Here is a 25,343-nt window from a genome sequence, read left to right as displayed (position 1 = left end):
TTTTTTTACGCTTGACAGTACAGCCAATGTATTTTTGGTTGCATACAGATGGCGTGTTTTTCCAGTTGCTATAAAATGTTCTAATCTCAGATCTCAAAGTGAAAACAAAACTTTAAAAGAGCTTGGTCCCTCCAGTTACCCATGTTAAGGCGACTTTTGGAAGCTAAATTGATTTTTTTTTTTCATTTTTGGCACAGCTGCCACACCCTGCTTTGGAGATTGGCATTCTGTGAACGCCGGCCAAATGGCAACCGCTGTTCACTGCTACCAGCTGCTTTTGCTCATTGAAGTTGTTGCCTCTATTTTACACATCAATCTGTTTTTTCTCTCTTTTCTCCCCTCTCATTAATCTTTACAAGATCCCAGAGTATGGAATAAGTTAAGCTTTGCCATATTAACTGGCCTTTGAGGCCTGTTAAAGCTATTTTTGATAACGTCTTGGTTTTGATTAGGCTATGACATTGTTGATACCACTTGTTGAGCTAATTACATTTTTTCTTTTTTCTTTCCTGATGGTGATGGATTGGACTTGGAAGTGTGTTGTCAGTCTCTTAGAATGATGTTGGTGAAAGACAGGCAGGGTTTGACTCCATCTCTAGTCATGGTGAAGATGTTCGTTTTAAATGATGTTGACCCAATGGTGTCCTTCAGACAATCCTTGCCGTGAGAAGTTTCAATAGCCTGCTCACTTGTCCTTCTTCAGAAGATCACCTTGCCAGTGCTTTGGAGGAAAATGAGTAGGGGTAGGACTGTTCAAAGGTGATATTGGTCTTTACGCTGCACCAATGTTGATTTATCAGCTACTGGCCAGCCTCCCACACTGACTTTAAACATGAAATAGAAACTATCATCCGCTCATCACTCACTTCTTAGAATTTCTCAAGGTGGGGAGAAAAAGTGAGAGGGAGAAGAAGATAAAGGTAGCGAGAGAGAGAGGAAGTGAGGAAGGATTCATCTCTCTTTTTTTTTCTTTGCAAAGCCACCAGAGCTCCAATCCAATTTGCCAAGCTTGTGGAGTTATCCTTAAGCCTGTCAAATGCACTGACAGGGAAAGCTGCCACTTCTCATATGGTCATATGGTCACAATCAGCACTCAAGTTATTTATAGGTCTCATCCTTCACACGTTCACCAATACAAGGACCCACATAACAACTCACCACACTCAGAGACCATAACAGAGCCAATTTACTCATTTTGAATTAAATCTTAACTGTCCTTTAAGCTGCTAACCACATGTTAATATAGAGCATACAGCCGTTAGAAATTGTGTATTTGTTTATTTAATGGATCCATCTTGTCTGAGGTGGTTTTGGTCTTCACAGGAATTCACCCAGGGACACACCAAAAGGAACAAAATTGTTAAATAAACTAATTTCCACTTGGTAGTGTCTTTCCTGCAGTTATTAAACTATAGTATCACATTGAATTTGGTAATTAGATATTCAGGTTAGTATTCTATACATAGCAGCTTTAAATTAAATGCCAAAGATTATGGTAAATAATAGGATATTAGCTGGGGGGAAGCTAATTAAATGTGCTTCAGATATTCCTGCCTCCACTTGGAGTAGCCACTCAGTTCTCAGTTACCAACGGTGCAATTATTGCTTCATTTCCATGGCGTGGCCATTGGCTTTGTCAGTGTGTGTGTGTGTGTGTGTGTGTGTGTGTGTGTGTGTGTGTGTTTGTGTTTTTTGTCATTCCTGGAGGATATGTGTTAACTCAGCAGGTTTAGCATTACCAAAGACCTCTATTGTTCTCAGCTCTATTGAGAGTTCTCCAAACACTGGCCTATAATTAAAGGGCTCACTCCTACTTAATGCTTTTGTTCCCATGCCCCCTCCCCTCCCCTCCCCGTGCTGAGGGTTAGGGCTAATGACCATTTCGTGTACGTGGATGTGTATGCACATATGTGTGTATGCTTGTGTGTGTGTGTGTGTGTATGCAGGCAGATGTAGTCTGAGTATCTTAATTTAGCTTCGACTCACTGGTGCATTCATTCACACATCAGCCACCACATCGGCCATCTGTGGGCGAACCCACGACCGCTTGGTCTTTTTTACATTAGCATTCGGGGCTAATCCTCTGTGGCTTGTCTGGGACTGTGGGAGTAACATCATCAGCGGCTTGTCTGTCACCCATTCCTTAAACCACCTGAAGGTGACAGTGTTTTGTCATCAGTGCCTCTGAGCTCCCTTCACTTAAAGTGCATCCTGAACCCCCGGTGCCAAAGTGAGCCACCTAACCAGGCCTAAATAATTCTCTCATTAGGAGCTTGGCAGAGTGCTTTGCTGTGTCACATTTAAAATGTGACTCCTTATAGGGTTTTTGCCTATGAACATGACGCCTTGCCAAAGGGAGGGACTGTGTTATGAGATGAAAGAGACACGCAGGCAGACGAGTTTTAATGGGAACTATTGTAGCTCTTTTCCCATCCCTGTGATATCCACTCCAAGTTTCCTCTTGTGAAGTTGCATTTTCCTTCCACGACTGTTGAAACAGCAGTTTATAAGATAGATTTCTGTTATTGAGGCTACAGACTCTGGCTTCTGTACAAAATCTCTGTCTTTTCCTCTCATATTGTATCCCTCTCACTCTTTTCACAGCTCTGTTTTTCCGACTCAGAGACCGTTTAGTTGGAGGATTAGAAGAGATTACACTGTGATCGCGGTTTGTGATAACAGCTCATATTTGGAGAAGGCCTTGTATAGTCACCTGCAAAGAAAAAGAAAGAAAGAGACTAAACATAGGGTGACCATATTTTGATTTCCAAAAAAGAGGACACTCGGCCTGGCCTTGAGACAAATCCAGACAGTGGTGATTCTCAGAGGTTAATGAACATGCTTTATTATGCCTCAATTGTGCAAAAATAACTTCTGTAATAAAATAAAATCTGTAACAAAATAATAGCTCTCTTTTAAAATAAATAAATAATATGAAATAATGTTCTAAATATGACCTCTTCTGTGTTAGAAAATCCAGCTTCAACAAAATATCTCTTAATACCTTTTCAATGTAATAAGATAAATAATAAAGACACTGAAACATATGTGTCAGCTTTGCACATGGTGCACTCCGCCTCCCACTTGTCCGGTCCCGACCAGGACGGTATGTGGGACATTTTTTTTGCAGTTCTACTGTGAAGCTGCACTAGTCTTGTTTTATGGTTGTAAGTGGACTGATGTTTATACTTGTGCGCTAGTGTGTGCATCGAGACAGCGTGTGTGTGTGTGTGTGTGTGTGTGTGTGTGTGTGTGTGTGTGTGTGTGTGTGTGTGGGTGGGGAGTGGGTGATATAGAGCGGGGGAGAAGTGAGAGTGACAGCGAGCGAGTCCTACCGACTCTAGAGTCATAGTGAGAGAAACAAAGTCTCTCCCGTGTGTTTTCTGACCACGGTGGGAAATCGTTAGCAGGAAACGCTTCGGCATTTTGTATGTAATGCTGCTCCGCTGTCTGCCCTGGTCCCTGTCTGTCTGCCCTGGTCCCTGTCTGTCTGCCCTGGTCCCTGTGTATGTGCGCGTCGCAGAGCCGCCCACAAGGCAGCCTCTCGGGAATTACGTCACACAACAAAGTAGCCTACCGTAGTATTGTGTTGAGCAAAGTGCCAGTCAATTTAAGTACACGCTTAATGGTCTCATGAAAAACAGTGAAAACCGGACATTTTAATGAATTTATAAAAAAAAAACCCGTACGCCCTGGACAGTAGGTAAAAAGTGGACATGTCCGGGCAAAAGACGACGTTTGGTCACCCTACTAAACATCAAACTTCTTTGTGTGAAATGCTAACAATCCGGCCTCATGACAAAGTCGTCCTTATTAGCCTGTCTTCTGTTGAAAGGCATGGAGAAGCATTATCAGATATCTGTGTGCTCGCTGAGGCCCGAAGCCCATCTTAAGTTCCACTGGTTCAAATCCCAGTGGCTGAGAAAAAAAAACAGGACAGCACAGTTGTTAGCTTAAAGAAATGACCACTGAGACTTGCTTTAGCTACTGCCTCATCTATTCAGGGGTGGAGTGTGGAGTGTTTGTGCATAAGCATGCGTGCACTGGGAACGCTGCCACTGCAACTATCTTGTAGACTAAAAACTTGTCACAGCTGACCTCATAGCTTTCTGCGCTGAACATGGACACTTATGGCCCACTAAATCTCTAGGGAGGACAAAGACACTCTAAGATCACATTTGGCCCTACTGCAATGTCACAAGATCAGCTTTTTGGAATTTGTACACATATTCTTCAGTAAGAAAGAATTCAAACAAGTTCATGTGTAGTTCTGCAGGGGGCCAAGCCTATTCATTTAAACCAATTGACATTCAAAGATATAATCATATATATAATACATAATTATACTTGACCAATCCTGCACCTGATGGCCTTTTCCATGCCTTGATTATTGACTGCCACTGCTCCTGATTAGCATGTCGGTCACAGGGGAAGTGGTGGCCCACAGTCATGATGATAATTGAGATCATAATCACAGCCAATGAGTTTGTGTGTGTGTGTGTGTGTGTGTGTGTGTACGGTGGTAGTAGAGTAGCGGTGGATTGGGCGGCGGAGGGCCCCAAGCTGTCACACAGGCTTTTGATTGATTGATGCCTGATGCGAGATGATGGATGTGTACTCACATTAAGCCGAGTGATGGCTATGCTGAGCCTCATCGTGGCTTTCGCAGTTTAAGGCAACGTTACGGCTTCATTAATGCAGAGAGCCACTGTGGCCATAGATCATGGTGGTGACAGGCCAACATTATGTCTGGCTGGGTTGATAATGATGTCATGAATGTGAGGGTCACAGGTTGAATGGGCATTAACATATGTAAGGCTCCTGGAGGTTGATGGGCGATAGCAGCAATGGCAGGATTTCTCCCTCACTGGCTTGACTTTGGGACTTTATGGACTGGTACAGATGCACTGCAACATTGTAAAACACACATAGGACAGGGGTTTTTGATATGTAAATAGGTTTCACATGCATACAAATGTATTAAAAAGAAAAATAAATAAGTTAAATTCAAATTATTGTTTACTAGAAAAAGTATACCATTTTTTTGGTTTTGTGTAAAGTTAGCTCTTGATAGAGTTTAAGTTAGCTCTTGATAGAGTTTAGCTTTTCTCATGCAAATCACTTGTTGATGCTCATTATTCATTTTTGTCATTATGTTTAAGTATAGGAGACAAATCATTTATATGTGAACATTGATTAGTCTTTTTAACTATGATTCTCTCATTGTTGTCCTTTTATTCTTCCTCTTTTTGTTTCCCCATCTGTCAGTATCTGCCAACCTCTTGACCCTCTCATTGATTATTACACAACATTGATAACCTAAATTGAAATGATGCTGCCGGCCTCATCTTGTTCTTCCTCTGGCTCGTCTGTCTGCATGGCCATTACTAAAGGTCACGAACCCTGACCTCGTTCCTCTTCTGTCCTTCTGGCTCTCAGAAGAGAGCTCCGAGATTTCATTCAGTAATGGAGTAGACAGGAGCGCAGCCAGTACAGGACGCCAGGGGATAGTGTAGGGTGGAAAGGGGCAGCAGTTCATCTCCTCTGCTCCTATTCCCTTCCCTTCCCCCCTTTTCTGTATTCCCATCCATTCCCTAGCAGTACCACCAACCAGTCGTCCCAATACCCCCACCCCTTCCCCCCTCCTCACCACTTTAAGCTTGGAGCAGCTGTGCCGACAGCAAAAAAATCAGTGGAATCCATCTTTTTAATTCTGCTTTATTACACCCACTATCAATATTGTTATTGTTTAAAGTGGCCCTGGCTCTAGCCAGGCTTTGACTGACGTGCATCCTACCGTGCCTCTCTTGTTAATTATGTATAGAGGAAGTAGCGGTGGCGGCACAGGGGGTCGTGGAAGAGAAGACTTGGGGGCTGCTTGAGCATGGGACGGCAAGGAAACCTACGGAGGGCTGGCATGAATTTTTTACCGCTTGCTCATGGCTTGCCCGCTGAGCGCCAGGCACTGACATTTGGAAAGGGAGCGATAGTCTGCATTCAGCACAGTGTGATGCCACGCTGCAGTAAATGAGATACTTTACAGGTGTAGGCCTTCCAGAATAAAACCTGGGGGACCTACACCCTAATAAAAAACAGGATATCTGCTTGGCTTGTTAGTTGCTAAAAAGGGATTTTAAAAAGCGGGTTAACAAGAAATGCCACAGGAAAGAATTAAACCTACCAATCCCTCTGAAAACTATGCACCAGATGTCAAATGATACATTTCTGAATGCATATGTAATATATGGCCAATGCACCAGCCAGGCCCATTTGAAATCTAATATTAGCCTTTCATTATACTGTAGGTAGCCAGTGAGAGTGTGTTACTCTGGCAACGTGTTAGAACAGCAAAAGAGAAAGAGAGGGTCAGCTGCATGTGAATATCTGCATCTGGAGTGGATTCATCTGCTCATTCACATGCTGATATATTTGCATATATTTGCATTTAAGGACCATACCATTGTTTAAATCTATCTAGTACATTTTTACACGCTGTTAAACATGTTCCAAAGCATAGATTGCTTTAATGTGTTTTTCCCAACCCGCAGGAAAACACTGGTTTTCATTCATCACAGAACGGTATGAAGATCAACTTGCAGAGACCAGATGGTGAACTCTCTGTACGTTGTAAACACATAGTAAACAGCGTACTTGCTTTCATTTCGATCAAAGTTACAGTCCACCAGTGTTGAAAATGGGGATTGTTTTTAAAGGTTTTGCATATATATTTTGAAGTGGTGGTGAGAAGTAAACAGCTGCCTTTTAAGTGTTTTCAAAATCAGCATACAGAAATGTTTGCCTGCAGGCAGGAAAATGCAAAACACTGTGGTATCCTCGTTGTCACTGCAGTTAAAGCAACTAGCTAGGAGACTAGGGCTACACATGTACAGCTGATGTAGTTTACAAGAATCCACTCAACATCAGTTGTTGAGTTGGGAAAACACGAACAACTTTATCCCACGTGTGTCACAAGCAGATTAAATCCACCGTATCTTCTTGCTGGATAATGTAAAACTAAAACAGGACAGGACATGGTATGAAAACCGTTTGACTCCACAGTTAGTCTAGCTTCCATTCATTTCCTCAGTACAACAGCTTAACTGCAATAAATGTGTGAGTGCGCTCTCTTAAAGTAACAGTATGCAATTACTAAAAATGAATAAAATAGCCTGTTCTAGACAATAAACACTATTCTTAAAGGTGCAATATGTAATATTGTATGTAATACTGGCAGCTAGCGGTTAAAATAGTTACTGCACTACCAATTCAAAATACTGGAGAGTCGTCTGCCCCGCCCCCTCCTGCCCAGACTCGAAGTTTACGGAGGTTGCCAGGCTGAGACAGCAGCATTCACAACAATGTTGCTAGACGCTTTTCTCACATAGCCAGACATTACTCCACAGCACAGCGGAGTAGCTAACGGTAGATGATAGTCTCACATAGCCAGACATTACTCCACAGCACAGCAGAGTAGCTAACGTCAGATGCTAGTCTCACATAGCCAGACATTACTCCACAGCACAGCAGAGTAGCTAACGTTAGATGCTAGTCTCACATAGCCAGACATTACTCCACAGCACAGCAGAGTAGCTAACGTTAGATGCTAGTCTCACATAACCAGACATTACTCCACAGCACAGCGGAGTAGCTAACGGTAGATGCTGGCTATATTGACAGTCATAAAAGCCCGTGCTCACGTGGAGCTCTGTAACCAACTGACAGACACACTTTTTCGGCTTAAAATTACAGTATGAACCGCTAAAAACACAACAACCTCACTGTCCTCTCCACACGCCAGTCAGGCACACTTCCTCGGCTTAGAATTACAATACGAAACGCTAAAAATACCACTACCTTGCCGACGGAACACACTTCATTGGCTTAGAATTACGGCAACAATTGCTAAACACACTGCAAACTCATAGTCCCCTCTTTCCGATTTACAGCCCCCCTCTCTTGGCTTAAAATAACTCACCGTTGTCGGCTCCAGCCGCTGAAGAGGCTACACGCTGTAAACAGCCATGGGCTGCCTGGTAACGTTAACAGTTAGCAGGGTTAGCATGGCGGCGTTAGCCAGGACCAGTTGGGATCACTTTACTGGCTATGTCTCAATTGTTTTTGCGAGTAACCAACTCGGTTACTCTAGCTATATAATTCAATGTGAGTATGTTAAATGTTGAAATGACAAAAAATGCCCGTCCCTAGTAGCTGTGATAAATTAGCCTGAAGCTAATGCTTACCTGTTCAGGAGAAAATAAGCCAACTCTGCGTCCTTTTGGGCTCTAAGCTGTCTCCATCTTTCAAATACATCTCCAATATTTACCAGGGGGTTGTTACGTCTCTGGTCACGCAGCTGTTAGAAACATGCGGTTTTCTTTTTTTTTATGTCATGTAGAATCTATCTCCGTTGATCCTGTTCGTTTGTTTGCTGCTTTCATGGCTGTACTAACGTTACAGCTGTAGCGCGCTGGGTTTATGTTTTTACAGGTATATCTGGCAACCCGGCCTGCCTGTCAAACTGGGCCGTTGATAACAACACACAGATCAAAACATAAACATAAATTCCGTCACGGAATGTAAATTTCAAAAAGAAAAAATACTGAAATTAGCATTGTTGTCAGAAAAGATAGTATTTCAGTTTAACATGTTTCCTTAATATCTGATGAGGCATTGGTGTCATTTTTGGATTTATTACAGTACAAATATTACATATTGGACCTTTAAAGTCAAGAGTTATAACTGAAAATATACACCTTCTAGGTAAACAAGAAAAGTACAAGAAAAATAACAGGCCAATTTTTACCTCATACACTACGGAAAATCATTCATAACTTGTAATTATCTAGAACTTCAGAAAAACTGACCATAGACAAACTCTCGGGTGATTACAGTATTTTCAAAACACAGCAAGACATTTTATTTTACATATAAAGTACATGCAGGCACTGCCTAGACATGAACAAGACAGCGAAGGGCAAGTTACCGCCACTTGAAATCTGAGAAGTTTTCAATAGCACACTGGATGAGGTTTGATGGTAGCTGACATCACCAACTCTTTCATCTGAGTAATATTCCATCCCATTCTCTGGTTTATAGCGGGGGCTCACACCAAGACCCGTCTTTGAATTCCTCCTCTCCACCCTGTCTGTTTTCCTGCTACTGTGCTGAGGCTGTACGCTGTGCTTGAAAGACTTATGTCTCTCTAACAAGCTGCCTGTGGGCATTCCAGCACATGAGAGCAGCTGAAGGATCAGGCAGTTTCAGAATGCAAAGTTAAAAAGTATGTCAAGTGGGAAGGAGGGGTTTGGCAGGGGGGTGCAGGGTCACACAGCTGTGTGATGAGCTCAGATGGACCTGGCCCGGCAGGTTGGAGATGTTTGGAGGACTGTTTCTGTGGGACTCTGACTGTGGCAGTACACCAAGATTGAGAAACATGGAGGACAAGTAGCTTCCCCCCTTTCTCTTTTTATTTTCCATAGTTCCAAAACATGTTGAATTAGTTCCTTTTGCCGTTTTATTCTACCCCTATTTTCCTTCCCTTTAATTCCACATCATTTTCACTTTCAGTTAGAAGATTGTCAAACTTCAGACGTGGCATCTAATTTACGCAAAGCACTTGAGGCATCCGCACTTGGCTGCGCAAACTCGTCTCAAGATCCAATCGGCTCCTTCTTGTCTAAGTGCTGTCGATCGTCTAGCCGGCGCTTCCGCCAAAATCTCCAGCCCTCTCTGGGTTTTGGAGTGCTACTTAAAAGAGAAACCTGCAAAGGTGACTTGTCGCAGCAGCACGCCAGCCTCACTGGACATGTATTTGAGGTCACCTAATGCAAAAAACAGCAACCAATTTCATATTTCATGGCGCCAACCTATACTTAGACCAAATATTTTGGTGTCATGGTCCATAAAAGAGTATACTGGAAGCCACAGTCATATAGTATACACCAGCTCACTTCTCTTCTGGCCTCTTAGTGTCCAGCTAGCTGATATCTCATAAAAGCTGTCTTTAAGGCCTGATGGGCTCATAAAAGCTGAGCGAACCTGTTTAGATGGATACTTTAGCCTATGGCCTTCACACCTTATTTAAGACTTACACTTCACTCTTCTTACCCTGAAGAGGAATGTTGGCTCATCAGATGCCTCTGTTCAGCATAAACAGCGGTAACACTGCACAGTACAGAGGTAGACATGAACATTTCATAGTTGAAGGGAGTTGTTCACTCAGTTATGAGACTTGGGCTGTCACACATGTGTTTTCATACTGTCTATATGCATCTTTGAAAATAAAAGATTTACTGTTTGAGCGTTCTGGAGCATGATCCAGCAAATTTTGTGTGTGCTTGCAAGTTTTGGGTACATGATTAGCTTTAATCATTAGCATGCAGTGCAGCTTTGTCTCATTACGAAGTGGCACTGCTCTGAACTTACTTTGACGTGTAGGCATGCCTGTTTGAGTGTGTTTTTGTGCATTATGCAGTCCCAACCATACTCCAAGTTTCAATCTCTCTTTCTCTCAGAGTGAGCGAGTGCTTCTGAATCAATGGATTGGGATTACAGGCCTTAACTTCAAAGTTCATCTCTTTCTTCATGGAGGACACAGCTGTCAGTCAGACGTTGCCTGGTTCCATTCTTCCCAGAAAATAACTTGCAGAAAAGTTGCCAGCAATTTAGGTGAAGAAAGTTTTCACAGAGTCTATCAACTATATACAATTTGAGTTGTGCCCATGAAATAGTGCACAACATGCTGTCTTAAAGTGCCCATATTATGAAAAAATAAGAGTTAGCGAACCATAGCATGCTAACGCTAGCATGCTAATGCTAGCATGCTAATGCTAGCATGCTAGCTCGTTTTCAATGGCAAAACACTGCTACAACACACACTAGTTCACCATAATCTACAAAAGAACTACTTACATGTCCCTGTTCTGCAGGTATTCCAAAGTTGGAAATGCGCCCTCGTTTAGAAGAAGTCTTCTGGCTAAACCTGCCTTGTACTACTGAAGTTGTAGAAACAAACAGCTAGCTGATGTGATCCTTACCTAGCTACTGGGCATTTGCGCCTCCCAACAAAGATGGGAAAGAAGAGAGATGCCTCACTCTGTAGCTAAAACAGAGACCTGAACACACAGGGTGAAAAGAGGATCTACAGCAATGTGCAGTACAACAAAAATATGGTGTTTTTTGAAAATTAAACCATGTAAACCTATTCTGGTACAACCTCAAAATACAATTATGAACCTGAAAATGAGATAATATGAGCACTTTAATGTTGTGCTTTCTCCTTTTTGTATCATGTTATTCGCTGTATGAAACCACTCTCAAAGAAGCATTGTATTATTGGTTTTAATTCAGTAGATAAGGACTGAAAAGAGTCAGTTAAAAGGATACTGCTGTTGGATATAAACCAGGTTTGATGCAACTCATGAGAGTTAGCTAAAATAATCTCGTGGAGTATCTTTTTAGAATGTATGTAAACATTCAATCTTAGCAGTGCTTGTGCCTCTCCATGAAACATTGACTGTACTGCACAGTATACATTGATATACTCCATATTTACACTAAAATCAAGTCCTGTCTGTCCTTGGCTCGCGTTAGAGCAGCTACACAGGATCAGTTGAATAATTGATCCATTTCCGGACTGCAACTTAGCATCCGTGTTTTTTTAAAAACTTTTATTCACTATAATGTTTTGGATATCCAGCTGTCCATGCCACACCATCGCCTCAAGCCATTCCTCTGGCCTCTTTCTATTTTAGTATTAAAGTCACACAGCCACTGACCAGATACAGCATTGGACGTTTTAAAAAACAACCCAAAGCCCTTTTATTTCCTCTTTTGTAGAAAAAGGTAACACCTGTTTCCTTCTATCCATGAGCACTACATCCACACGGTGCAGCATGCAGAAACAAAAGCACCTTTGATCAGTTCTGGTGTATTTTTATTGGAATTGAAGCCATAAAACTTGCCAGTGAAAAGGCTGGGTAGAAGGCATCGACGGTGTCTCACTCAAATGTAGACAGCTCCTTGGAGTTATAAAACAAATTGGAGTGAAGTTGGGGCAGAGGTTGGGGCAGCAGGCTGCATGTGTGAATAGGAATTACTGAGGGGTATAGCTTTCTAAAGCAACAAAGAGATAGCTGAGGAAGTACTTATTTCCTTCATTTTCTAGAAAACTGCGTTTTCCTTGTTGAGGGTCCTTTTTGGTTCCCTGCAGGGCAGAGCTGTTTTTTCATTTCTCACACTAGGGAAGCAAGAGATGAACGGTACACCAGGGGCCAGCCATGCTGAACAGCCTGTTGGAGCTGTACAGGCGTTGCTTCCTTCCCTTGCTAATCTGAGGTCCACACTCCCCAGTCACGCCACCACCATGGCCTAGGCAAGCATCCCGGACGATGGCCTCTTAGGACCCCGAAGGAGCCCATATGGGCTGCTTTGGAGTTTGGAAGGAACCATGGATACACATTCACACCCAGCTCAACAACAGCAACAGCCCTCATCTAGAAGCTGGCAAGGCGCCACTGTCAGTGCATCAGTCAAAGGAGCACATGGGTGAAGTCAGAGCCTGACAAATCCAGGGTATTATCAGGCCTTTGTCCAACCTGCAGCTGTCACTTACTAGACTAGTCGGGAAAGGATGAGGGGACAGAAGGGAATTCATGACCTATCCCTGTAACCACAGAGGAGTATTGAGGCATTCAGAGATAAAACATATGGTAAGAATAAGGAATAAATAAATGAGAGAGATGGGGCAAGAGAAAAACTAGGAGATATTTTAAAGAAAATGGAATAAGAGACTAAAGCAAAGGGGAAAAGAAATGCCAGGAGATGGCTATATGCTTCAAATGCTTTTGTTTGATCGCAAGAATCATGGCAGATTGACCGATATATGCTGATTTCCTCTGGAACCTAAAAAAGATTGTTTTTATCTTTGGCACTTCTCCAATTCGAAAATGACCAGCGGTAATGCAGATTTAATCTTTTTCTATCATCGCGGTAGGTCCCATCTCCCCTAAAATGCCTCATCTTTCTGTCTTTGAAATAAATGAAAGTCCACGGGGCGATGGAATAAAGATGAGCTAAGCCTTTGACTTGATGCAAGATTGCCAAAGGGCCCAAACTTAAGAAGCCTGCACCATCATCTGCTGTGTGGAGTTACTGGGGCCAGAGCAAGAAACCAGATAATCTGATAGAATTTCAATCAGCAGTGATCAGATAAGAAATGACAGACTGTCTGATTTTAAAGTCACTCTGAAGCCCCAACAGTTCAGCCCTTTTCACTTTACTTGGAAATGACAACTCTCAGAACTTTTGTCAAACTTCTGTTGAAATTTTACCCCCTAGATTATAACACTCTCTCTGTCTCATTTGGATTGGCTGGGACTGGCCCCTGACCTTAGGTATGCTCATATGACCAATGTTGCACTCTCAGTGATTGGATTACTCCTTTATTGGCCAGTGGCGGTGTTTATATGGCATGCCGAGACTCAGCAAAGCTTTGATCCACCAACAGAAGCAAATAGGGGGACTATGCCATAGTTTGGATCCTTGGCCTAAGCCTTGTGGTGTGTGAGACATCTGCCAAATCCTCCTGGATCAAAGGATGACTATTACACAGACAGGCATCCACATACCCCCAACTGCAGCTTTAGAGGGCTCATGACCCCTGTCAACGGGTCAGGTTGAAAAACACAGGTGGGATAGGGGTCACACGCATGCACACCACTGGTTCTTTAAACATAAGCACTACCAAATGTGTTCCTTTATAAGTTGTGACACCGTAAGTGTTAGGCATAAAAAGTATGATATACTCACTAAGCTTTATTCAACACAAGTTCAAAAAGCCTGAAGCTTATTTCTTGTTGTTCCTTGGCATTATCCTACTTCAACTAGTTTTTATAATCCTTCCTTAATAAGGGAGAGAATGAGTTGGAGCAGCAGCAGGAGGAGATCAGTAGAAGGTCTGCTATTATTCAGATAGACCTGAATACTTGTTGTTTGACCTGACACGGCATGTCTGTGAATTCACAAATTCACCTCTCTCAATAAGCCTTCAGAATAAGCTTTCAGCCAAGCTATAAATACAGCAGCGGTGTGACTTTACAGAATACAAGTGTCTATAAAGTGAGGAGAAGAGAGACAGGGAGAGGCAGAGTTTGTGTCGGCTTCTTTGTGTCTCTTTCTACATCTATCTGTCATTCTGTGTTGTTTGCTTGCATTTGGGAGCAACATGACCAACCTGAGAGGCCAAATGCTGACATTACAGCCTGCAAACACCTACAGATACTGGCTGTGAAAAGGCTGTGGCATATGGATACTTTATCTGCATGTTTTTTTAATTACTTTACGGGCGGTATCCCATTTTCTGTTGACTCGCAGGGCTTTCGGGGCAAAAAAACAGCGCTGGGGCTAAGCCCTGCAACCTCATACGATCATGATGCAGACAGCCTGCCTGTAACCGAGTACACATACACAACTTGTGACCTTTTCCCTTATGCACAAACACATGGCTTATGGCAAACTGATGAGCAGCACTCATTCATATTCCCTTAAACCTTTCTATTGCTTGATAGGGATACACATTCATCCAAATTGCTGAGGTGGTTTGCTGACGTAAATTACCACCATATTTTCCCCCCAATCTTTTCTTGCGGCTCTTGTTTTTCAGGCCCATTACAGACAATGTATTCACGGGGGAATTTATAAGCGGTGACACCTGATGCATCTGCAATGATCATGCTGACTAATTAGACGTTGAGAGGCCCAAGCATTGGGAAGCTCTCAGGGAAGGCGGCCGAATCCATCTTCTTTATGTATGGAGACAGGCCTGCTACTGGCTGTCACAGTGATAGTGGTTCCTCTTTGTGCTTGATTCCTGCTCTTCCCCAGTGCTTAGCTTTCCAGCTCTGTTTTCTTACCATATGAATATATTTACATTGGAGAATTCCATGGAGTGTTTTCCAAGAATCCTATCAATTTGGTAACCCAATGGTGGGTGGAGGACCAAGAGGAGAAGCCCCTGCAGATAATCTCGATATTGCACAGGCCTCCTTTGAACTGCCATGACAAATTCCCCCCCACCCCTCCCTCCCCTGCTCCCAGTCCCTACGCGATGCAATTTCCATTTGAAAAATATATTGAAGTGCCTTGCTGCTAGTTCTTTAATTTGCCGGAGATCTTGTCTTCGTTGATCTCCCATTCCTCTCCCCAGAACTTCATACGTCACACACTGGAGCAGAAATTTGGTAATATACGGGCCAACCCTCTTTCTTAGATTGATGCTTTTATGCGTGAGAGGCGGGCAATAGGTCCTATTGTGTAGTAAGTGTATATGGACTCAAGCAGTCTTGTTTATAGCCTGGGTTGTGGCCCCTTTTCTGGATCCCCAGCTGGCTCCCACTGCCTCCTCTGGTTTTCCGAGCCCAGTGGTGCATGTTTGAGATGCTGATGCTAGCACTGACCCTCCCTGGAGGGTCAAAGAGAAAAATTTACGAGGCTGTTTGTTTGGAGTCAGCCTGGTCTTCTCTTTGCCCAGCCTGAGGGATTAAACTAATTGCATGCATTGGACTTGCCAGATCTATGGTTGGTCTTTTCCTACCCGTTACAGTCTCGTCAAACCTCGCTCTCAAGCAGGGAAGATGACATATACTGTATTGCACTGTACTGTATATTAGCAGCCATTTATTTAGAAAATGTAAAGAAAATTAATTCAGAATTGTAGATGTGTTTTTTCTTATGCTTCTCAATTGTGTGCTGCGTGAGTACACACTTTCTTGGAACATGTCTTTGGGGAAATCTGAAAACCTGCATGTTGAGTGGGGTTTTGAGAATAAACTCAATGTGCATATGGAGCACGTAGCATTGGCAGTCATAGAGAAACAGCTGATAATGGTTTCACATAACACTTGTGTGCTACCTTTGTAGTTAAAAGTTATATAAACGTGTATGATAAAAGAGCCGAATCCCATTCTTTATTAGCTCTGTTGTTTTATACTACAATTAAGACTTTTATTTTCTTTAACATTGCATAATGCTATTTAAGCATCCTCTTGCCAATATTAAGGGAACATTGATTTTGTAATGAACAGTATTGGAAGGACTTCACCACCCCAAAACCCAGAAGCGTATGTCACGTCACACCTCAATGAGCCACTTAATTGCCCACATCCACATAAAAGGCTTAATGTATGCTCCCTGCACTCCCACTTCCATAAAGCTATAAAAATCAAATGGACTATAACTAATACAATTGATTTTGATCAGGCGGTACGAATAACATGATATTTGTGTCTCGCCAAGTGCTACTCAGGGGCATGCACCGAGATCCGTTTGTCCTTTATGAGATGCTATTTGTTGTGCTTTTAATGATGCTTGATTGGCAGCATGTCCTAGTGCCCATTATCATCAGAAGGATGTGCTCATTCTGATCTGCAATTATCGCTATAATTGCGCCCAGAATCCTCTGGGCCCAAATAAGCAATCACTTCCACCGCTGGCGTGCCACCTGTAAAAGGTCCTCAGGAGGACACAGAAGGACAGGGTAACAGGTCCTGGCAGACTTCGTTTCTTTCCTTTCTCTCACATGCTCTTGATTAACCTTTCTCTTTTTCACTCAGCACCATCCCCGAGAACACCCCTCCTACCTTTATCTCCCATTTCCTTCACTCACCCTATCCATTGCCTCCCAGCACAAATTCCTAACCTCTGGGCACTTTCATCCTTGTGGTATGCATAAGTACAAGCCTATTATCAAGCCGGTTGTCTCACCATAATTATGCATTTTGTCATGTGCTGCCTCTGTAGCTGGTGATAAAAGGAGAGCCTGATTAAGCTGAGGGAAGGCTATTGATTCCTATTGACAGGCCCCTCAAAGCCCTTTAATGAAGGGGATGTAAATGAGGGTTTTCCACAGTGTTTAATGACTGCGCACCATAAAAGGCCAACATTCTTCTGCAGTCTAAAAGGGACATGCATCACTCACAATGGTGCACAAGGGACACTTTCAGTTATAGGGATGTTCAGGAGAAGAAAAAAAAAAAAACATTGAGATGTCAGACAGGGATGCAAAAGGGAATCATAACTGTCAGATCAAGGTATCCTCAAGACAATTTAGAGAGGTGTTAAGGTGGGTAAGTGAATTATTCAGATATGAAAAAGCATCAGTTACAATAGAGTAATGTGGCAGGTGTTATTTATGAGTGAGGGCTAGCTGAAAAATTACCTCCAGATAACTGCTGAAAGAAAAAGATCTATGAAAAGAAATGGAGTCCCACTATCTTACATCCTCTCTCTCTCTCTTTCTTTCTCTCTCACTCTCTTTCTCTCAGCAGTCAGATGGCTCCCAGTAACCACGACCGGATACAAAGGCTGAGGAATGAGTTCCAGCAGGCCAGGCATGAGGATGACGTTGATGACCGTAGGCACACCTACAGCTTCAACCAGTCCTGGGTGAGTGTTCGATAGGCGCCGCGCTCCATCAGAGTGGCGCTGAGCTGCACAGAGCCAGATACACATACTCTAAAATACCCTAAACTTAGACCTCTTGGGAGTGAGTCCCCATGATGCACCACTGGACTCAGATTATCTCCAAAGCCACCAGCTTCTAAATGGATTTCTCACACTCAAATAGTTTTATTCCGGAATCTTATTTATTCGAGTATGTACTTGTGACATGACCTTACTTTGATCAGAGTTGTGCACTACTCTGTAACACAGCATAATAATTACATCGGGTTTTTAGCAACACGCACAAACAAATCAAGATTTTACTATTTCATTGTTGCTACAAATGAAAAATACATTTTGTTTTTGGTATTCTTTTGATCGTTATAGCTATTACCCAGTTCATGTCATCACATATACATTATATACAAATATTAAAGTATACATTTTATTCTTTTAAACTGATGTTAGTGATGCAAGGTGAAAAAAACAACACTGAGCATACATGTGAATTTCTTTCTGCGATCATTCCTAGGAGAAGACATTTTGTTATATATATCTGCAGACTGCAATTAGGTAGAGTCATAAATGCCTGCATCCAGGGATTAACAATCATAACAATCTTATTTGTGAAATGAATGATAATTGATGTAACACACTATGAAGCCCTGGCACAACATTAACTTCCAATGGTTCCATGAAGTGCCTCAATTGTCTGACACTGTCATCCTTTTGGACCGTCAGTGTTGTACGACTGCCAAACTATCTGACTCATGTCGCTAAAACTTTCGGCTTCAGTCCCAACTTCTGCCAAATTTCTTTGACTAATTTCTAAGTCCCGGGTCCAACCTTTGACCTGAAACTAATTGCTAATTACTCACATCTGACTGTGTCTTTTCTGTCTTGGAAATATGACACACTTATGCCAAGAAGGAGGAGTGGAGCAAGGGGAACAATCGATGGCAAGTGACTATTCAGGACTTTAAGGCAAAGTAAGGGGAGAGAAATGGAAGGCAGACAGGCACACTGTTCATTTCCATTACACTTGATTAAAGGGATTTTTCAATTAAGAGTTTTTAAATTAGAATTTGAGAGTTGTTTTAAGCCGTTCCCCTCTTCCATGATTGATCTGTACCAACAATGGGATTTACTCCTCATAATTGGAAAAATGTAATCAAGTTAATTTCTTTGTTAATTCATTCAGACCTGATCTCATATTCCTTCCTGCTGTGCAACTGCGCCTAGACTTTAAGTAACGAAACACTTTCATCTTTCCACATACTCATATTACTGATGATCTTAATAAGCGGTGCTACTACTTACCTTAAACTTCTTACTTTATTACGAGTGATACAACTCACTGGTTGACACTTTGTTTAAGGTCATACATCCTCTTATTTTTTTTAACTATGACCAAACGATTATCACCCAAACCCGTATAATCAAGCAGGAAGAAGTTAGAGGTCAAATATTTCTGTGGTTTAATGGCTTGAGACAGACATAGCTTATTTTGTCCTGTGACTTTCCTGACCTGGTTCTAGAGGAAAGATGGCTAATTGTTACACCAAGCAGAGCTATTTTCTAAATTATGGGTCAGAAGTTCAGACCTTGAAAGTTAAAATGTTTGGCATCCAATTATTAGTGTCAGTTTGTCAATGAAATTGGTTTGGAGTGGAGGTCTGACATGGCAGGGATCCTTTGCTGTTCTTCCCATTGTCTTGTCGAGTTTGGGTTAGATGTAACAGCATACTTCACTCCATGTTTTTATACAGAGGAAGGCAGACTTCATTTGCTATGGATTTCCTTTAGTGTTAGTCCTACTGATGGTTGCAAATCACTGAAAGCGGCCATCTTTCGCCACTGTTTTCTTAATCTCTCTCTCTCTCTTTCCATTCTCGCTCACAAAGTGAGATGTTAACTGTTTGTTCAGCACTAAGCAGTCTCCGTCTGTCTCTCTGAGCGTCTGAGCTCCTAATTGCCTGTGATTGTTGACATTGTTGAGCATACCCCCACTACTCCACTGGTAATAAGATATAGGGCCAGCCCCGGTGTATTGAAGTCTATTTTATTAGTCCTCTTTCATGTTATTTTAGTCCTGCGAACAAGGATTCACAATAGCAGTCAGAGCTTGTTAGAAAAGATGCAGGCGTGCTCATGCTATGTGTTGACACCGATTAGAGGAACTCGAGGGAAATCCTGTCTCAGTGTCATTCAAAAGAAGGATGGATATGGCTCTATTCAAGGCAAATGGGGCTACATTTTGATATAAAAACCTGGGGAAACTGTGGAAAGAATGGCAAGGAAGAAAGGTTAAAAATGTGAGGTGACACATTTGGCCATTGGATTTGTTGGTGAAAAGAAGAAAAATAAAGAAAAACGCCTCCAGAAATGTACAACCGGTGTTAAAAACTACACCAGGGAAATACACTTTTACTCTTCACTTGCAGTTTCTGTTTTAACTGCATATTTTTTAAATAAAACTAAAACTGAAAACTATGTATAATTTGAACTTGTTGCATTCAACTGTGGGTTTTATAACAGCATTTTTAAAAAGAATTTGACCCAATCTGAAAAACACACCCTGTGTTCTGTTCTGACCTATCAAGGATACTTTTTTTTTTCTTTTTTTACAGAAATCAATATCTCTTTGATTTTTACAATGGATTTGGTTTTGAGTCATTGCTGAATTTTGTCTGCAGCGATGAAAGTTAAACATCTGTGACCTCCACTCAAAACATTCAGTGAATGTAGCCATGAAAAAGCAAGATGCTCGAGAAGGCAGTTAAATGTTTACCACTTCAAAGTCTGCAAAACTGCACTTTGATGCACGTTGTCCCTGATTACACAAGCTTACATAGGACTGTAATGGCTTCCACATAGATCTACAAGCCAGAACAGGAGCGGCTGCTGACATCTCAAGGCATGGCTCGGTTGAAATATTTATAAATGTATAGCAGCACCAGCTCAGATTTGCTGTTCAGAAAACAATCTCACCCTAATTTAGTAGCTGGAGTTTTTCGGTCACATTGATCTTCATCAGCAGATGGTGTCTGCCCAGTTGCCGTGGAAATTGAAATGTAATTTGAATGATCGAAAGCTACACGACAGCTACGTATAGGTGAGACTATTTTGTCTCACCTATACAAGAGCTGTTATAACAAGAGCTGTTTTCAGGCTTCAATAATTAACTTTGAAATTCAACTAAAGCTGGTACGGACTGTATGGACTGTACAGATTAAGACAGATTAAGTCCTAGAATAGGACAAAATGTCTGCCGAATAAGTTGTGATTTGACGTGCAGACGCCTGGTTAATTAGCGAAACAACAACCTGGCTCTCAGACAATCTGTTGGATTTCTGGCATGTCAGACATTTTGGTTGGCCGTAGATTTACCAGTTAAATTGTCCAAACTGTAGTGTTTTACATGGTGTGGCTAAAACTGTAGTCTTAAGACTGCTGTGAAATAAAAGTTGACAGTCAGACCAGATTGTCTGCATCTTCCGGACACCTCGGGCTCAATATTTTTCTTGTTTTCTTCTTTTCTCTATCAGGTACCAAAATTTGGCACCGTTTGATTTTACGTGAACCAGTACTCGGTAGTACCGACGTGATTCGGTCGGTACCGGTAAAAGTACCGTGTTCGGTACCCGACCCTACCCAACACTGATGATAATGAGGACCAGGTACAGAGGAGGCATATGAAGCAGCTTGAGGTGTGAGGCTCCCTCCCTTTGAGTTTGACCCCTGGCTTGTCTCTGGGGTGTTGGATACTGAGCTCAGCTATGTCTGCTGTGTGCGCCTGTATTGACAATGCTGAGGTCAGTCCTCCAACCCCCGGCTTCTCCTTAATAGAATAATGACCAGGACACGAGAAGCCCTGTCTATCATGTAGCCCCCAAGCCGGCACACACAATTAGAGCTGGCATGTTTTCTCTCCGTCCTTCCCTGCTGCTCTGTGAGAGGGGATTTCCAGATGTTCATCATAAAGAGCTATGCACTTTCCAAAGAGTTGCCTTTTTCTCTCTCTCGCTCTCTGTCTGCAGCAATAAAATCAATTTGTGCTGTTGGGTTGGAACGCCAATGAGCATGACCACACAGAGGAGCGTGAGCGCCATTCTGGTACCTTTGATCAAATACACCAACAGCAGCCTGGAAAGCCCTTATTTATGTGAATTCTTTTCATTTTTATTATCGCTCCATCTACTGCTACCAGGATTCATGTGTCTACAAGCATTTGTTGTGTTTATGCAATCTTGGGTTACTCTGAATTTAGGGCTTTCATGTTTCTGTGTGTTTGATTGTGTACAGCTAACCCTTTCCTATGTGATCATGTGAAGAATAAGCCACTTTTAGCCGCAGTCACTTGACTTCCCAGGAGCTAAGGGTTAGAGAACATAGCTCTGTGCCATGTCAGTGTGTGAGCCTTTGGCTGTAACCAGTCTGTAATCAGTCACACAATACATGGAGTGTATTGTGTGATGCTGCCAAGCAGAGCTGTATGTTAAGATTTTTAACAAAGTAATTTTGTCTATAATTGCATGTACTTTCAAGTGAATGATTGAAACAAGAATACTCATTCTCGCTCATATTGTTGCATAGTAATCGTCTGTTTAAAGGCAAGCCAGTTGACTGTGCTAGCTATTTTTCACAATTTGACAGACCTCAGAAGACCACAGAATAGGACCATAACATACTGTAAAAAGCAGCAAGGAAATCATTTAGCCACTCTTGACTGTATCTGTGAGGCTTATTTATAGTACTGAGAGGATTCTCTTTCTAAAAGATGCGTCTTGGACACGTAGACTCATTCATGTCATTGGCCTCTTGCTACTATCTCAATCACCAAAAATAACATGACTGTATTTTTGAACCACAGCTGGTTATGTCGATTATCATGATTTTGATCGAGCTTTTGTCGAGCGTTTTCCCAGTTTGCTCGCTAACGCTCACTGTCAAGCCTGCACGGGTGAATTATGGATATTGCTATTCAATGTTGTGCATGTAGCAAGCATGATTTACTGATCTCATGATTGCAACTGCCATGTAATAGGACTTGCCAGCACATTTGATCTAACATATCACAATCATAAAATTATTTAGCTTGTTGGGAGGGTGAAATGGATTTTTTCATGGCGAATGCAATATTGTTGCATTGTTCAAGTCATCTGCACACAGAGGCATGCGTGTGTGCATATGTACAGTATGCATGCCTACGCACAATATACTTAGATACCATACTGTGTGTGTGTGTGTGTGTTCACAGATAAGATTGAAAACAGAGGGAGGAGAGGAGAACAAAGCGATTACACTTCTCTTATGTGGAAATAATAATACATTTCAGCACTATTACCCCACACATTCATCTACACAGATATCTTCACAATAAAAGATAAGACTCTAACATTTTGTTCTGCCATTTGTGCTTGCTGTGGAGTCCTTAAGTGATATGGAGATAACCAACTCAACCATTCACCACGGTTTCCTGGGCTAGGGACTGGGAAATAGCAGACCACACTGCTCGCTCTCAGATGGATACTACGCCCGGAGCTACACACCCCGGCGACCACAAATGAACTGGGCTATAATAAATTGGCGGAATTGGGTCGAGGACTTTAAGAGAGAATCATTATCCAACTGCGCGTCAGGATGTGGTGTTTCACTACCCTTTTTTCACTTTCTTCTTGTTCTGTCTGCCCATTAGCAACTTAAATACCTTCCATATGTCTGTTTGTGTACAGCACGGCTGCTCTCTTAAAACTGTTCCCTATGTGGTGGGCTACAAACAGCATCATGAGGAGTGTGGGCGGTAAAGCCATATGTTAGTGCTGCTGACCCATCACAGCAACCTGCTTTGATATCTGAAAGGTCCGTGACTAGTTCTTAACCAGGAAATATTACACCTTGGAACTTTAAAAGCTCAACGCCTACCCAGCTGCTTTCCTGGTCCCGGATTTTTGATAGCTGCAAATAATTTTCATAATTGCGTTCCCCAGACTCACCGTCTGTGAACATTCTTATGTTTGAACACGTGGAGATTTCTTTTTTTCCCCTCCCTGCCTTGTCTGTGACACCACCAAGAAAACAAGGGAGAGATAGAAGTGTGCCGTATTGACATCATTTTTCACATTATTGGATAAAAACGAACACGGACGTCTCTTTGATTCGATTTCAACAAATGTCATGTTTTATATGGCATTGAATTCCAGGCCTAACATGGAATAATCTGATTCTCTTTCCCTGGATAATGCCATTACACTGACTGATTTTCTCTCCTGGCTATTTCTCATGCATTTCTCTTGGCCTGGCGTCATTCACCTCAACCCTTCAGTTTTTAAACCGGAGCGGCAAGCACCTCCGGATTCCTCACCACTTCCTTTCAAATCACATTAAAAACTTTCAGTGTGCGTGACTAATTATTTTCTCACCACCACAGTAAAATAATTTCTCCTTTTCCCATACTGTTCATCCGATATCCGTTTATGTGCTCTACACTTTTTTGAGCCGTGGGGAATGTGTTGTTGCAGCGAAACCCGAAACATATGAGTCCAATTCACTTCACCCATGTGGAATACTATTACTTTTTAGGACTGGGAGAGATTGAGAAATGACTTGTTATTAGCGCTGAGTGAAATGTAATTGCACTATTATTGCAGCTGTCCAGGTGAGGAAGAAAGCAGCCATTTCAAGAACACAAGATGTTTCCACGAAGACATTCTGGCTGACAGCCTTTCCATCCGCCAACGCACCTTTACACTGTCAATCCATTCTGTCATGTACTATTACCACTTTTCTACTCTCGCCCCACAAAACACTTACATACAGATTTTCCACATTTAAAAGAATCTCTTCCCAAGCTACCAAACACGGATTCTTTGGCTGCTCCGTTCAGTTTAAAATCTCAGCTGGCCAGTAAAACCTGCCTACCACATTACCCACCTGCCTACCACATTACCGTCCCAAGCCTTATGAAAACTGACACTTGGTCAAGCCATGCTTGCTACACCTCCTCAGCACGCCTCTGTTTAATTGGCTTGTCATGTTCTTTCATCAGCCAGCTCGTTAGTGGTGTGCTAGTGTTGAGGGAGATGATATCTCCATGTCAACCCCGCCGGTGATCAGACAACAAACACATGCGCGCTGGTACAGGTTAGTGGTGTGTAGTCAAGTCACACGCAAATCTGTGTGATGAAGCAGTGGCTGGTGATACTCATCTATATTTTCATGCCTTCAGCATACTAGTTTACTTTGTTCAGAAATACACAGCATATGTACGTTTAGCAAAATATGACTATATTACGGTATGTTCAATTTTATAAAATGTAAAAAGTCCTCTGATTCACACAAACAGAGAGCATGGGCAGTGGATTTTAAAATCCGAGGGAAAAGTGCCAGCAGTGATGTGAACAGGTTATAAATTGATTGTGAAGTACGGTATTGAGGAATGCAACTCCTACAAAGGAACAAGTACTTAGCTTGTTGATATATAAATGAAATCTGACCAAGTCACAGATAATGACATTAAAGACATTGAACTCGCCTGGCATCGCCCGACTCATTTGCAAATGTTATTAAATACTGTATTAGTCTGGAAGCTCTCAGTTCATTTTAAATTTCCAGGAGGTGTTAAACAGTGCAGGCCAAAAGGCCTCTGGACGCAATTAGATAGCAACCAATCACAGCAACGAAATGTGACCTACAACCCATCAGGACAACAAAGTGCTGAGCCACTCGTGCTAGTTGGGGCAGTGCTTGATCCGTTTTAAAGCAGGAAAAAAAAGGGTCAGCCGGGTCCCAAACTTTCTCAAATTACAGCTAAACAGTACACTAAAACGTGTTTGTGAACAGAATCTGGATTCATATTTGATCAGTACTGCCTAGTTTGACATTTTGATCTGAGTTTTATGAGC

The 25,343-nt window shown here is 42.2% G+C and overlaps 1 protein-coding gene across 4 annotated transcripts in view; it reads left to right on the top strand.

Moving 5' to 3' along the window:
• The window catches only part of LOC114549067 (partitioning defective 3 homolog), a 387,004-nt gene that overhangs the window by 351,146 nt on the left and 10,515 nt on the right, over positions 1 to 25,343 (top strand). For all 4 annotated transcript variants that reach the window (XM_028569211.1, XM_028569212.1, XM_028569210.1 and 1 more), the window contains one exon: positions 17,322 to 17,442. In XM_028569211.1, the coding sequence (XP_028425012.1) occupies positions 17,322 to 17,442 (121 nt within the window). The remainder of the gene's footprint in view (positions 1 to 17,321; positions 17,443 to 25,343) is intronic.

This window comes from Perca flavescens, chromosome 22 (assembly GCF_004354835.1).
Source record: "Perca flavescens isolate YP-PL-M2 chromosome 22, PFLA_1.0, whole genome shotgun sequence".
Taxonomy (NCBI): Eukaryota; Metazoa; Chordata; class Actinopteri; order Perciformes; family Percidae; genus Perca; species Perca flavescens.
The sequence above is the reverse complement of the archived record's forward strand: the minus strand, read 5'-3'. Positions and strand labels throughout refer to the sequence as shown.